This window comes from Bos mutus, chromosome 7, assembly GCF_027580195.1.
Source record: "Bos mutus isolate GX-2022 chromosome 7, NWIPB_WYAK_1.1, whole genome shotgun sequence".
Classification (NCBI taxonomy): domain Eukaryota; kingdom Metazoa; phylum Chordata; class Mammalia; order Artiodactyla; family Bovidae; genus Bos; species Bos mutus.
Genome location: NC_091623.1, coordinates 55,178,714 through 55,192,845, shown reverse-complemented (window position 1 = coordinate 55,192,845; position 14,132 = coordinate 55,178,714). Strand labels below are relative to the sequence as shown.

At 47.2% G+C, this 14,132-nt stretch overlaps 1 protein-coding gene across 1 annotated transcript; it reads right to left on the bottom strand.

The window, feature by feature from the left end:
- Positions 1-5,279: 5,279 nt before the first annotated feature.
- QTRT1 (queuine tRNA-ribosyltransferase catalytic subunit 1) lies at positions 5,280-13,824 on the bottom strand. Its single transcript, XM_070373664.1, has 10 exons — positions 13,526-13,824; positions 13,212-13,280; positions 12,978-13,116; positions 8,517-8,595; positions 8,299-8,414; positions 6,317-6,455; positions 6,004-6,079; positions 5,771-5,880; positions 5,595-5,682; positions 5,280-5,491 (listed from the first exon to the last, which is right to left on the bottom strand). Exons 1-10 carry the CDS (start codon positions 13,766-13,768, stop codon positions 5,339-5,341), a joined length of 1,212 nt encoding a protein of 403 aa, XP_070229765.1. The 5' UTR covers positions 13,769-13,824; the 3' UTR covers positions 5,280-5,338.
- Positions 13,825-14,132: the final 308 nt, after the last annotated feature.

Below are 14,132 nucleotides of genomic sequence, written 5' to 3'. Positions count from 1 at the left end.
CTATTCTTTGGAACTCTGCATTCAGATGCTTATATCTTTCCTTTGTTTTTCACTTCTCTTCTTTTCACAGCTATTTGTGAGGCCTCTTCAGACAGCCATTTTGCTTTTTTGCATTTCTTTTCCATGGGGATGGTCTTGATCCCTGTCTCCTGTACAATGTCATGAACCTCCTTCCATAGTTCATCAGGCACTGTCTATCAGATCTAGTCCCTTAAATCAATTTCTCACTTCCACTGTATAATCATAAGGGATTTGATTTAGGTCATACCTGGATGGTCTAGTGATTTTCCCCACTTTCTTCAATTTAAGTCTGAATTTGTCAATAAGGAGTTCATGATCTGAGCCACAGTCAGCTCCCAGTCTTGTTTTTGCTGACTGTATAGAGCTTCTCCATCTTTGGCTGCAAAGAATATAATCAATCTGATTTCAGTGTTGACCATCTGGTGATGTCCATATGTAGAGTCTTCTCTTGTGTTGTTGGAAGAGGGTGTTTGTTATGACCAGTGTGTTCTCTTGGCAAAACTCTATTAGCCTTTGTCCTGCTTCATTCCGTACTCCAAGGCCAAATTTGCCTGTTACTCCAGGTGTTTCTTGACTTCCTACTTTTGCATTCCAGTCCCCTATAATGAAAAGGACATCTTTTTTGGGTGTTAGTTCTAAAAGGTCTTGCAGGTCTTCATAGAACCGTTCAACTTCAGCTTCTTCAGCGTTACTGGTTGGGGCATAGACTTGGATTACCATGATATTGAATGGTCTGCCTTGGAAACAAACAGAGATCATTCTGTCGTTCTTGAGATTGCATCCAAGTACTGAATTTTGGACTCTTTTGTTGCCCATGATGGCTACTCCATTTCTTCTAAGGGATTCCTGCCTGCAGTAGTAGATATAATGGTCATCTGAGTTAAATTCACCCATTCCAGTCCATTTTAGTTCACTGATTCCTAGAATGTTGACATTCACTCTTGCCATCTCCTGGTTGACCACTTCCAATTTGCCTTGATTCATGGACCTGACATTCCAGGTTCCTATGCAATATTGCTCTTTACAGCTTCGGACCTTGCTTCTATCACCAGTCACATCCACAACTGGGTATTGTTTTTGCTTTGGCTCCATCCCTTCATTCTTTCTGGAGTTATTTCTCCACTGATCTCCAGTAGCATATTGGGCACCTACTGACCCGGGAGTTCCCCTTTCAGTATCCTATCATTTTGCCTAGGTTTACTGGAGGTCAAATAGTACCTTATTCTACGTGTTACAAATTTGTCCACAAGAAAAGTAACTCAGTGTGGAAAAAAACTTTAAGGAAACTAAGATATTTGTTTTCAGTAAAAGAAGGTGTGAGGAATAAAAAAAATACTGAAAAGAGTTATGAATGATCAGGATTTCCTAAGACTGGATTGAATTTAGTTAGGTAAATGACTCTTGTTGGGAGTATGCTAAAGACTTGGATTTAACTTTTTCTTTCTGTTTAGAGAAAAGTTTTCTTGGAGTGACATTTTTGATAACAGATTTTATTAATTTCTTTGCCTTCAAGTGATTTCTATTTGCTTTCGAGATCTCTGGTTACCTTGGTTAAGGAATAAGTATTGTCTCATGGTGACATTTAACCAAGTGTTTTAAAACTTTTTGACTAGCTTCCCAAATATCAACTTTTAATTAGTTATTTTGATTTCTAGCAAACTTTGGCATGTTTCAGAGGGCCCCCTGAAACATTCCAAAGGGAGATATTAAACTAATTAGGCTCATTTGGTATGTTGAAGTGCATGGGAAGTAATCAATTGAGTAATCAATCGCCTCAGGTTATATAGTATGGTAAATGCTACATTATCTATAGTAAGATAACCTACAAATTATATGGAGTGTGTAAAATTCTGATATGTCCTGGTAAAATGTTATCAGTCATAATTCTAGTTACTATCTTGCAGTGTTGCCACAGCCATAACCAAGTTTCTTTGTAAACTGCATTGTAATTAGATTTTAAGCATGCCTTAAGTCTTTCACCATTATAGACACTTACGGTTTTATTCTGACTTTTTTTGCAAAAATGCATCCTCTTTTAAGATTTACAGAAAGGACTTTTGGATAAATACAAGTTTCTGACTTTCAAACCATAATGCTGAACTGGGTAAGAAATTAAAGGATTCTAATGGCTGGATAGCATCACCGACTCGATGGCCATGAGTCTGAGTGAACTCCGGGAGTTGGTGATGGACAGGGAGGCCTGGCGTGCTGCAGTTCATGGGGTTGCAAAGAGTCGGACACGACTGAGCGACTGAACTGAACTGAATGGGAAACCTGATGGCTTCACAAAGATTAACAAAAGGACTGAATAAACTCATGAATATGCTTGTAACTTTTATGGTTTCTATCTGAAAAATTACTGGTTTGAATCTGTTTTCCAGGTGTAAGGAAAATCTCCTCCTCAAACTAATTATGACTTACAGTAACTTGGTAAAATTATACTTTTGTAAGCAAAATTGAAACATTTACCTTTCTATCTGACCCCTCCAGAGATTGGAAACTCTTAGGTTTCCAGTTAGCTTTATCAGGTAAGTTAGAATGGCTACATCACTAACAGGTATAGGAATCTCAAGGAATTTTGGAGACTTTGAGAAGGGAGGAAATCACTTAAACCTGTTAGGTGAAATCTGTGATAAGCCTTTGGCATGACTTTCCTAGCCCTGAGAGGTTTTTTTTAAAGTTCAGTCCAAGACTCATTTGATAAGTTTCAGCAAGGAAAAAGAAAAAAGTCTATCATTAATTATGTTTATATAAATCATCAGGCAAAGTTTATTGAAATCAGACTTGTTTCACAAACTAGTCTTAATTTGGTTATATTTGGTAAAAATGAGGGTATTTTTAGGGAGAAAAAGATGGTTCAATGAATGTTAAATCCTAGTTTTGTTACTGGAGGTCTGTATCTACTAAGACTCATCCCTGGATAGTTCTTTGCTCTTATGCTATATTAATGTGCAATAATTGAATTACTAAAGGACACTTTAAGTTTGTTTCTGAAGAAGATCAGATGCCTCATGACCTGCAACCAAGACTGGAAAAAGACATCATTTAAGAGACTGTCTCCAACCTGGGTGGAAGGATCTTTTATCAGAGGATAAAAAGGTCCTTTGGTCCACTCCACCAGGATGAGAAGACAACATCAGAAGCAGACAGCTTGCCCAAGATGCTAGACCTGATTTGTATCATTTATAGTGTTTTCTTGACTTCTTGGACTTTTGCATATAAATCAAATGTTTTCTCTCGTGGACAGGATCCTGTGCTAGTTTTAAAAATCAATCGAATTGTTGGGTTTGTGGCCAATTACCTGTGTCTAGTATTTCTGGATTACCTTGGTGGATTTCTCCCCTCCAAGCCTCTGAGTAGATAGACCTTAGGAAATTTATTTTAGGAGAGTTCAGTCCTGTTCTTTCTATTCATGATATTACTACTAGATGGGATTCTCTCACCTGACCAATTAATGATACTAGCTCTGACCCCGGCCATAGATTTAAATTTTCTTTTAGGCACACTCAAACTGTATCAGAATGAAAACCTGAGTCTCAATTAAAACCTGTAACACCTCATCTATCACAGGAAAACTCCCATAATGGGATGGATCTGTATCAGTAACAGCAGGCTGGGGTCATTTAAGTATTAAGGCCCCCCTTTATCTTAGGAACAATTAAATTATATCCTTAAATTTAGGCTAATCAGCCTAGCAACACTAGGAAATTGGGCTGAGAATCTTAAGGATGGTGCAAATATGTCATTTACCTAGAAATAATAAAGATGGGTACAGAACAGACTAAGTAAAATGACCTAAGAATATACTGTGTGCTTAGGTCCTAAGTTGTGTCTGACTCTGCAACCCCATGGACTATAAACCACCAGGCTCTTCTGTCCGTGGGATTTTTCAGGCAAAAATACTGGAGTGGCTTGCCATTTCCTTCTCCAGGGGATCTTCCCGACCCAAGGATCGAACCTGGGTCTCCTCTGTCTCTTGCACTGCAGGTGTATTCTTTACCCGCTGAGCCACTGGGAAAGCCCAAGAATATACTGGATTGCATGTAACGGAAGTTCAGGGTGTGCAGGATTCAGGCCCTTAATTCTTTTATGACTTTGATAATACTGCTAGTTGTGCTTAGTAGCTCAGTTGTGACTCTTTGCACCCTCATGGACTGTAGCCTGCCAGGCTCCTCTGTCCATGGAATTCTCCAGGCAAGAATACTGGAATGGGTTCCCATGCCCTCCAGAAGAGGATCTTCCCAACCCAGGGATCAAACCCAGATCTCCCACGTTGCAGGCAGATTCTTTACTGACTGAGCCGCCAGGGAAGCCCAATGCTGCTTGCTCTGTTATTTGTATCTGCTAGTTTTACAAAATTGTTTCTTCTTACAATTATCAAATATGTAACTGAGCCTCCAGTAAAAATAATGACTAGATGACTTGCAGCAATTGATGAAACACACAGTTCTGTATACCTTCAACTATTAGAATAGTGTAACTCTAGTTATGGGAAGATGCAATAAGAAGGAATATTTTCCTGGACCATAACCAGAAGACAGGTGTACAGAGATCTTTGACTCTTAGGACCTAGTCCAGTAATAGCATGCTGAATGGCTTATTAATAAAATCTTCTCCAGAGAGCATTCCTAGTAGCATGGGACAAAACGGTCATGAAATGCCTCCCCAAGTCTGGTTGAATCTGTTACCATGATGGGGCGCTGTAACTGTCGCTTGCCAAGGACATTTGCCATCTGCCTCTGTGGAGACTGGATCCTGCGCTGGTGTGGCTGCTGACCTTTGACCTGCCCTGAAGGGAGTTCAGGGCGGAGAATGAGGCGAGGCACTCTGTGCTCCAGGGAAACATGGAACAGGTCTTTGGCTAGTCAGATATTTTCAAGAACCGATTTCATGATCCCAATCTTTGCATCTCTTCAGATCTGGAAAAGCACTAAATCCCTTCAAGGTGACATCAGCTCCTCATTGCTTGCAGAAAACTTTTCATAAAATCAGTGCCTGAATGCCTTGAACTCCTTCTTCACCAAAATCATATATACTGACCTGCCCCTACACTGCCTCTTCGGAGCAGTCTCTCAGCGCTATCTGAGGCTGTCTCGTGGGCTGCAGTCCTCATTTTGACCCAAAGAAAGGTTAACTCGCAACTCTCACCTTGTGCATCTTTTTTTTAGTTGACGGGCCCCAGTGACACTCAGACCAGAAAGGGGACCTAGATAGGCCACTTCCCCAAGAAGACACAGACACACACTGTTATAATTTAAAAAAAAAAAGTCCTTCAATATATTCCACCCCCTTTTTCCCTCCCTCCCACCAAGCAGGGTCAACCCAGCGTGATCCCCACAGAGGCCAGGGCTTCAGTGGCCCAGGTGGGACAGAGGGTGGGGTCCCCATACATGGTGCTCATGAAGTCCCTCACGAAGGCAGGAAAGCGTTTCTCCACAATGCTGGCTCGCACGGCGCTCATCAGCCGCAGCTGCAGGGTGGGAGCAAGGCGGGAGGCAGGTCAGCCAGCAGCCAGCAGCGAGCAGGCGATGCCCCCACCCCCCTGGCCTTGCTCCTCCCAGCTGCAGGCCCACCTGATAGGCGATGTTGTGAATGGTGAGGTGGTGCAGGGCCGCGGTGTTGTCACTATGGAGCAGGGTGTGCAGGAAGGCCCGGCTGTGCCTGGGGACAGGAGGTGGGGGGGCAGGGGCGCTGGTGAGGCCAGGTCCTACACAGCCCCGCCCTGCCCCCAGGCTCCATCCCCTCCTACTTCTGGCAGGTGGGACAGTCACATTCTGGGTCTATGGGGCGGAAGTCCTTCTCATACTGCTTCTTCTTCAGTTGCAGGTTCCCCGTGGGCACTAGAGCAGAGCCGAAGCGCTGGGGGTGGGGGGGGAGCGAGAGAGGAAGGGGGCATCAATCAGGTTTTCCCCTGCCTAGCCTCCCCTCTACCTCAGCCCCGCCCCCGAATCCCTCCCCAGTTCCTCCTCTGCCCCAGCTCACCGCTGTCCGTGTAGGGAAGACACAGTCAAACATATCGCATCCGAGAGCCACGCAGACCACCAGATCGGTGGCATAGCTGGGGGGGGGGGGGGACACATGGTGGGGGTAGCAGAGAACCTCAAGCCCTGATCACATGCCCAGGGCCCCCCTCCTCCCAACATGGGCACCCTCACCCCCAGCAGAGGGCTCAGTCCCCTCCCAGGCAGGGCTGTGTCTTTCCCTAGTCCCGACACCCGGGGGCAGGGGTTCCCAGGAATCCACTCCCCAAAGGCAGGGGTGGGGGTGGGCGGCATCTCCCCTCTCCTCCACATACCCAACCCCCATCAGGTAGCGGGGCTTGTCCTTAGGCAGCCGCGACGTGCTCAGTGCCACCATCCTCCAGAACTCGCCCTTGCTCTCGCCCCCGCTCAGGCCCCCGATGGCAAAGCCTGGCACATCACGCTTGGTCATCTCTGGGCGTGGAGGGGCAAGGGCAGGGGTGATCAGGCAGAAAGAAATAGGCCTCAGCCTCCTCCTCTTCACCCCCAGGAGAGAGTGGGTGTGTGTGTGTCTGTGTGCCCTGGGGCTGCTGGTGATGTCAGCTACTGTTTATAGAATGCCTGCGACACCTCTCCTTCAGTCCTCAGGAGAGGCCCATGGCCCACGCTGCCTCAGCCAAAACCCAAGATGAAGCCAGATGTTTCAGAATTTTCCAGATTTTACAACCGTGCACATCCTACGTGAGGAGTAACTGCCTATCATCGAATGCTATAACGTTTTGACAGCAAAATGTGTACAGACTCCTAACAACTGGGGTCAAGAGGTCTGGTCTTGCTGCCAAATGAACTGCAAATCCCTGCAGGTTTTGGATATGAGAGGTGGGCAAACTGGGACTTCCCTGGAGGTCCAGTGGTTAAGACTCTGTGCTTCCTATGCAGGGAGCACAGGTTTGATCCCTGGTTGCGGAACTAAGATCCCACACACCACATGGCACGGCCAAAAATTAAAAAACACACACACACAATCTTCACAAGAGTACATAGTGATGCCAGGTGCAGGCAGGCACCTTGAACAAATTTTCCCCTTTATTCCTCACTTTGACCCGTTGCCATTGGGAATGGGTTTCCATTTGTATAGAGGAAGAAAGTGAGGCTCAGAGAGGTCAAGCCACTAGCCCAAGGGTGCACAGCCATGAGGCAACAGATCAAGGGGCTGGAGCCAGTGCCGTGGACTCCAGAATGCAGGGTCCTGCCTATGACACCTCACTGCCTTTGAGCCCCCATCTCTGCGCCCCCTTGTCTCCATGGCCACAGCCGAGGTTCAGGCCCTCTGTTACCCACCCCGCCCCGCTGGCAACTACTCCAGCTTCCTATCTGGACCTTATCCTTCCCATCCCACTGGGGTTTTTCTCCCACTCGACAGCCCTCCATGGCTCCCCAACACCTCAGTGTGGTGTCCCAGGCCCTCCACTGTCAGTACGATGCCTCAGGCCCAACCCTTTGCTCCTGACCTACTCCCCAGGGATAGAGCAGCACAATGTAGGAGTTAATGCTGTAGGTTGCAGAGTCCCAAGTCTGGGTACAAACCCCAGCTCTGAAACATCCAAGCTGTGTGACTGAGAGTACGGGAACTTAACAGCTCTGTGCCTCAGTTTCCCCTTCTGTAATCTTGGGAATCTGCAAGTTCCCACATTACAGGATCTTTATGAAAACTCCATCAGACAATCCATGAAGGGCATTTGGCAGAACGCCTGGTGAACACCTGGAAACTGATGTGTTCTGTGTGCTAAATCGCTTCAGTCGTGTCTGAATCTGTGCGATCATATGGACTGTAGCCCACCAGGCTTCTCTGTCCATGGAATTCTCCAGGAAAAAATACTGGAGTGGGTTGCCATGGACTCCTCCAGGGGATCCTCCCAACCCAGGGATTGAATCTGTCTCTTATGTCTCCTGCATTGGCAGGCGAGTTCTTTACCACTAGCACCACCTGGGAGATTGAGAGCTATTATTATTCTCCTAATGCTGTCTATTCCATGATGCTCAGGGCCTTTGCTTCAGCCATTCCTTCCACCTAGAATGCTCTTTCGCCTAGTAACAACCACTCTCGCGAATTCCCTGGCAGTCCAGTGGTTAGGACTCCGAGATCTCACTGCCAAGGGCCAGGGTTCAATACCTGGTCAGGGAACTAAGATCCCACAAGCCCTGGGGTGCGATCAAAATTAAAACAAAAATAAAAACAACACTCTCTAAGCATGCCAGGCCCATGTGGGGTTCTCTGTGATACAAAAGCCCTGGTCCTGTTGGCACACGGCTTTACCTTCAAGGCAAGTGGCTCGGAGATCAGCGTCCAGCCCCCCCTGGATGATGGCAAAGAGGTTCTGCTTGTCCGGCCTTCGATGGGCTGCTATGCACCGATCCAACCAGCGGATTGATCTGCAAGAGGACCCTGGTCATGAGCCCTAGGGACCTGGTGAGGGGCAGGGAGACTAGGCTGCAGGACCAGGAGGCCCTCCCCCTCCACACACACACACACACCTGTACATGGCCTCTTCTACACGGGGCCCCGTCACAGTACTGCTGACCACATCATCCAGCTGCATAATGATGTCAGAGCCTGGAGAGACAGGACCACAGTTACTGGGAAAGCCCCCCTGCTGAGGATGAGCGGGACCCCACAAGTCCCTCTCTAGGTCTTGCTGATTCCCACGTAACCACCCCAATCTGCTTATACAGCAACCAAAGGAAGCATTTCAAAATGCACATCCTGGGTGGGGGGTGGGTAGGGGGGTGCTTCCCTGATGGCTCAGTGGTGAAGAATCCGCCTGTCAAGCCAATGCAGGAGACATTAGTTCAATCCCTGGTCCAGGAAGACCACACATGCTATGGAGCAACTAAGCCCGTGCGTCACAACTACTAAGCCCTTGCCCTGGAGCCTAAGAACCCTAGAGCCCAGGCTCCACAACAAGAGAGGCCATCACAGTGAAAAGCCTGCTCAGCAATGAAAAACCTGCACAGTGATGAAGACCCAGTGCTGCCAAAAATAAAATAAATAAAAATGTTAAAAAAACAAACGCACACCTGGGAACTTCCTTGGTGGTCCAGTGGTTAAGAATCGGCCTTGCAAAGCAGGGAATGAGGGTTTGATCCCTGGTCAGGGAACTAAGATCCCACATGCCTTGGGGCAACTAAGCCCGTGTTCCACAACTAGAGACTTAGTGAACCTCAATGAAAGGTCCCACGTGATGCAACAAAGATTGTGCCTGCTAAAACTAAGACTCGATGCAGCCAAATAAATAAAATTTTAAAAACAAAATCCATATCTGATTTTGCCACCTTCCAGCTAAAACCCTGCCCTGCATATAGAATAAAATCCCACCTGGGGAATTCCCTGGTGGTCCAGGGGTTAGAACTCAGTGCTGTCACTGCCGCGGCCCCAGGTTTGATTCCTGGTCGGGGAATTTAGATCTCACAAGCCCCACAGTGTGGCGGAAAAAAAAAACATTCCCACCTCTGCAAATTTATCCTTTAAGAACAAAACAAGAAACTGCCAGGGTGGCTCAGTGGTAAAGAATCCGCCTGCCAATGCAGGAGAAACAAGTTCGATCCCTGGTCCAGGAACACTCTACATGCTGGACAGCATCTAAGCCCATGCACCACAACTACTGAGCCTCTGTTTCTGGCTTTCAGAGCTAGAAAGCCGCAACTACTGAGCCCATGTGCCGCAACTACTGAAGCCTGCACTCTGGAGGCCATTGTCCACAACAAAAGAAGCCACTGAAATGAGAAGCTGCTGCTGCTGCTGCTAAGTCGCTTCAGTCGAGTCCGACTCTTTGCGACCCCATAGACGGCAGCCCACCAGGCTCCCCCGTCCCTGGGATTCTCCAGGCAAGAACTCTGGAGTGGGTTGCCATTTCCTTCTCCGATGCATGAAAGTGAAAAGTGAAAGTGAAGTCGCTCAGTCCTGTCCAACTCTGAGCGACCCTATGGACTGCAGCCTACCGGGCTCCTCCGTCCATGGGATTTTCCAGGCAAGAGTACTGGGGTGGGGTGCCATCACCTTCTCCGGAAATGAGAAGCTAGTGAACTGCAATTAGATAGTGCCCTCTGCTCCCAATGGAGAAGGCAATGGCACCCCACCCCAGTACTCTTGCCTGGAAAATCCCATGGACGGAGGAGCCCGGTAGGCTGCAGTCCATAGGGTCGCTCAGAGTTGGACAGGACTGAGCGACTTCACTTTCACTTTTCACTTTCATGCATCGGAGAAGGAAATGGCAACCCACTCCAGAGTTCTTGCCTGGAGAATCCCAGGGACGGGGGAGCCTGGTGGGCTGCCGTCTATGGGGTCACACAGAGTTGGACACGACTGAAGCAACTTAGCAGCAGCAGCAGCTCCCAATAACTAGAGAAAAGGCTTCACAGCAATGAAGACCCAATACAGCCAAAAATAAAATAAACAAAATTATTTAAAAAAAAGAATAAAACGATGTGTGTACCAAGTGATTCCTCGTGGTGTGTCGGGAGTCTAAGCATCCTTCAATAGGGATCGAGTTAAGGTTCTTTCCCACAATTCCAAAATCCAGAAACTTCTCAAAAATCAAAGGACTTTTCTTCTGCTAATGGGATACTCATGTGGTAGCAAAACTTGACACAGTTGTCATCTTTTAAACAACCCAATTTACCAAGAAGATTCATAAGTGTTAATGCAATAAATGTAAAGTGTATATACCATATGATCCAGCAATTCCACTCCTGGATATATACCCAAAAGGACAGAAAGCAGGGTCTCAGAAATATTTGCACAGCCAGGTTCACAATACCAATATTCACCAGAGTTAAAAGCTGAAAGCAACGCAAGTTCCATCAACAGCTGAATAGATGAACAAAATGGGATAGAGATACCCCATGGAATATTATGGAGCCCTAAAAAGGAAATTCTGCCACACGATGTAACATGGGTGAACCTTGAGGACATCATGCCAAGTGAAATAAGCCAATCACAGAAAGACAAGTACTGTATATTTCCACTTATACGAGGTTCCTAGAGGAGTCAAATTCATAGAGTGGAATGGTAGGTACCAGGGGCTGGAGGAAGGAGAATGGGAAGTGAGTATTCCATGGGGACAAGAGTTTCACTGTGGGAAGATGAAAAGTTCTGAAGATGGATGGTGGGGATGGTTATACAACAAGGTGAATATACTTAACACCAATGAACTGGACACTTAAGGATTAAGATGATAAATTTATGTTATGTGCATTTTATTACAATCTTTTAATTAGAAAAAAAAATGAAGTGTAATACCACAGGGTACTGCCCCAGGCCTCACTGAGGTACTGTGTAATGAATGGTATGTACCCTCTATTATCTTTCTAAAATGAGGGCATTCTGATACCTATCCGGCCCCAAGAATTTCAGATTAGAGACTGTGGACCTATAGATCAGAAAAGCTCAACGAAATATTGCCACAATGTGTCATTATAGGAAAAAAGCACAGTGTACCATGCTAGCCAAAGATGGGGTGATGAGAGAAGCAACAAGGGTTTTAACTGCAATGCAGTGAGATGTATCAAATACATGTAAACCCATGAGTTCAGGGCAATCCTTAAAAACTAAACATTAGTTTGTCATCAACAGAGGGTGCTAAGTAATCAACCCATGAAAACTAGTAAGAGGGAAAGAATGAATCCTACTCTTCCTACATGACCAAAATTATTCATACTTGGTCTCCCAGGAGTTGGTGAGAAACTTTTCTCTTTACGGAAGTAATCTGGCTAATAAATGAAGAAAGGGGGACTTCCCTTGGTGGCCCAGTGGCTAAGACACCATGCTCCTAATACAGGGGGCCAGAGTTCCACCCCTGATCAGGGAACTAGATCCCACATGCTGCAACTAAGAGTTCACCCACCATAATTAAATAGTACAGATGTCACAAATGAAAAAACAAAAAAAAAGATCTCATATGCCCAAACAAAGATGGAAAGGCCCTCATCTTTCTAATTAAGACCTTTTCATCATTCCTTGTCTCCTCTTTGGACTGCAAGCTCCATAGGTGGTATGGTACCAGAGCCCAGGCCCATAGCTATAAGCAGAAACCACAGAATATCTGGATAGAGGGATCTAAAAGCATCAATCTGCTTGGAAGATGGAATGTTTGGAACCTGTTTTCATAGCACTTTAGATTGAGAAATGCTAATTGTCTACATCAAAAAATGTACGTTATTGATGGAGATGGAAGGGGTCTAAAGCCTCCTTGTCACCCCCATTATTTCAACATATCTTTGCCCAGCTAATTTACTATCTGAGAGAAACAACCGACAAAGGTATGCATAGTCAAAGCTATGGTTTTTCCAGTAGTCATGTATGGATGTGAGAGTCGGATCAAAAAGAAGGCTGAGCGCCAAAGAATTGATGACTTCAAACTGTGGTGCTGGAGAAGACTCTTGAGAGTCCCTCAGACTGCAAGGAAATCAAACCAGTCAATCCTAAAGGAAATCAACTCTGAATATTATTCACTGGAAGGACCAATGCTGAAGCTGAAGCTCCAATACTTTGGCCACCTGATGGGAAGAGCTGACTCACTGGAAAAAAACCCTTATGCTGAGAAAGATTGAGGGCAGGAGGAGAAGGGGTGACAGAGGATGAGATTGTTGGATGGCATCAACTCAATGGACTTGACTTTTAGCAAACTCTGGGAGATAGTGAAGGAGAGGGAAGCCTGGAGTGTTGCAGTCCATGAGGTCGCAGAGTTGGAAAGGACTGAGCAAGTGAACAACGATAACAAAGAGAAACAACCGCAATAAAGATAACACTAAATGCTACTAAAAGTCAGGCACTGTGATAAGAGGTTTACCGAAATTACATCATTATCTTTGTAAACTATCCCCATTTAGGATGATTAAACTGAGGGTAAGGGACTCGCCCAGAGCCAAGCATTACCAAAGGAGCAGGCCCATTTCACCTCCACCAGGGGAAGGAGCGACTCCCCAGGATCCGCTCACCTAGCGCGTTCTGGATCTCCACGGACCTCTCTGGGCTCAGAAGGGTCTCATCACCGTCATAAGGGGAGCGGAAGCGGACGCCCTCCTCCGTCACTTCAGACAGGGACACCAGGGACACCATCTGGAAGCCGCCGCTGTCCTGAGGGAGATCCCACCGCAGGGCTGTCAGGTACTGGATGGGGAATATCTACCCCCAAGGAATGCCCTCGAACCCCGGCCTCGATCCCACCTTACCGTCAGCAGATTGTGGGGCCAATTCATAAAGCCGTGGAGACCTTGGGCCTTCTGGATCAGCTCTGGGCCCTGGTTTGGCGGAAGAAAGGGTCAGGTTAGGGGTGAGTGCAACCCTGGGTTCAAATGTTGGGGGCGACAGGGTTGGCCAGCTTCCATCCTCGCTGGTCCCTCACGCCCAGCACAAGGCCTGGGCCACCCGGGACCCTCGATACGCGTTTGTCGATAGACTTTGGGAGGCGCGCTCAGGTCTAGGGAATCTCCTGGGCTCCTCCACGCTCTGCCGCCGCCGCCCCGCTGGGGCGCAGCCCACCCACCGGCCTCAGACCCAGATGGTAGGTGTTGCCCAGGCAGATGCGGCAGCCCAGCGCGTCCAGTTGCTCTGCCGTGACGCCCTTCATAGTGGCCTGCGTGCCCACTGGCATGAACACTGGAGTAGCCACCGGCCCGTGTGGCAACCGCAGCTCCCCGGCTCGGGCCCTGGAGCGGCTACACTCGGCCACCAATCGCATGATCCGCGGGGCCGACTCCAGCGAAGTCTGGCTAGCGGCTGCCGCCATCTTGCCTGCATTAACCACGTGAGCTGTGGAACATCCTGGGCGGCGCCATGTTGGCTGAGGTCACGTGGCGCGCGATGAGGGCGGAAGCTTGGGGACAGCGTCAGATGAACCATGGAAACGGACGCCGTCCCACTCCTCTCCGCTGGATACCCAGTTTGTTCCCACAGGCAGCGAACAAAAGTGTTAAAATTTTCTTGGTTTGGAGGCCCATTCCTGCCACTTCCTCTCAGTCAGAGCCTCTCTAAGGTCTGATTGTATCCGCCATCAAATGGCACGAATTTATTACCTAAACATAAGGATGTCTTGAATGCTGAATGACAAGATCTAAGTATGTATATTTTTACACCGTGCCTTATGTAGTGTT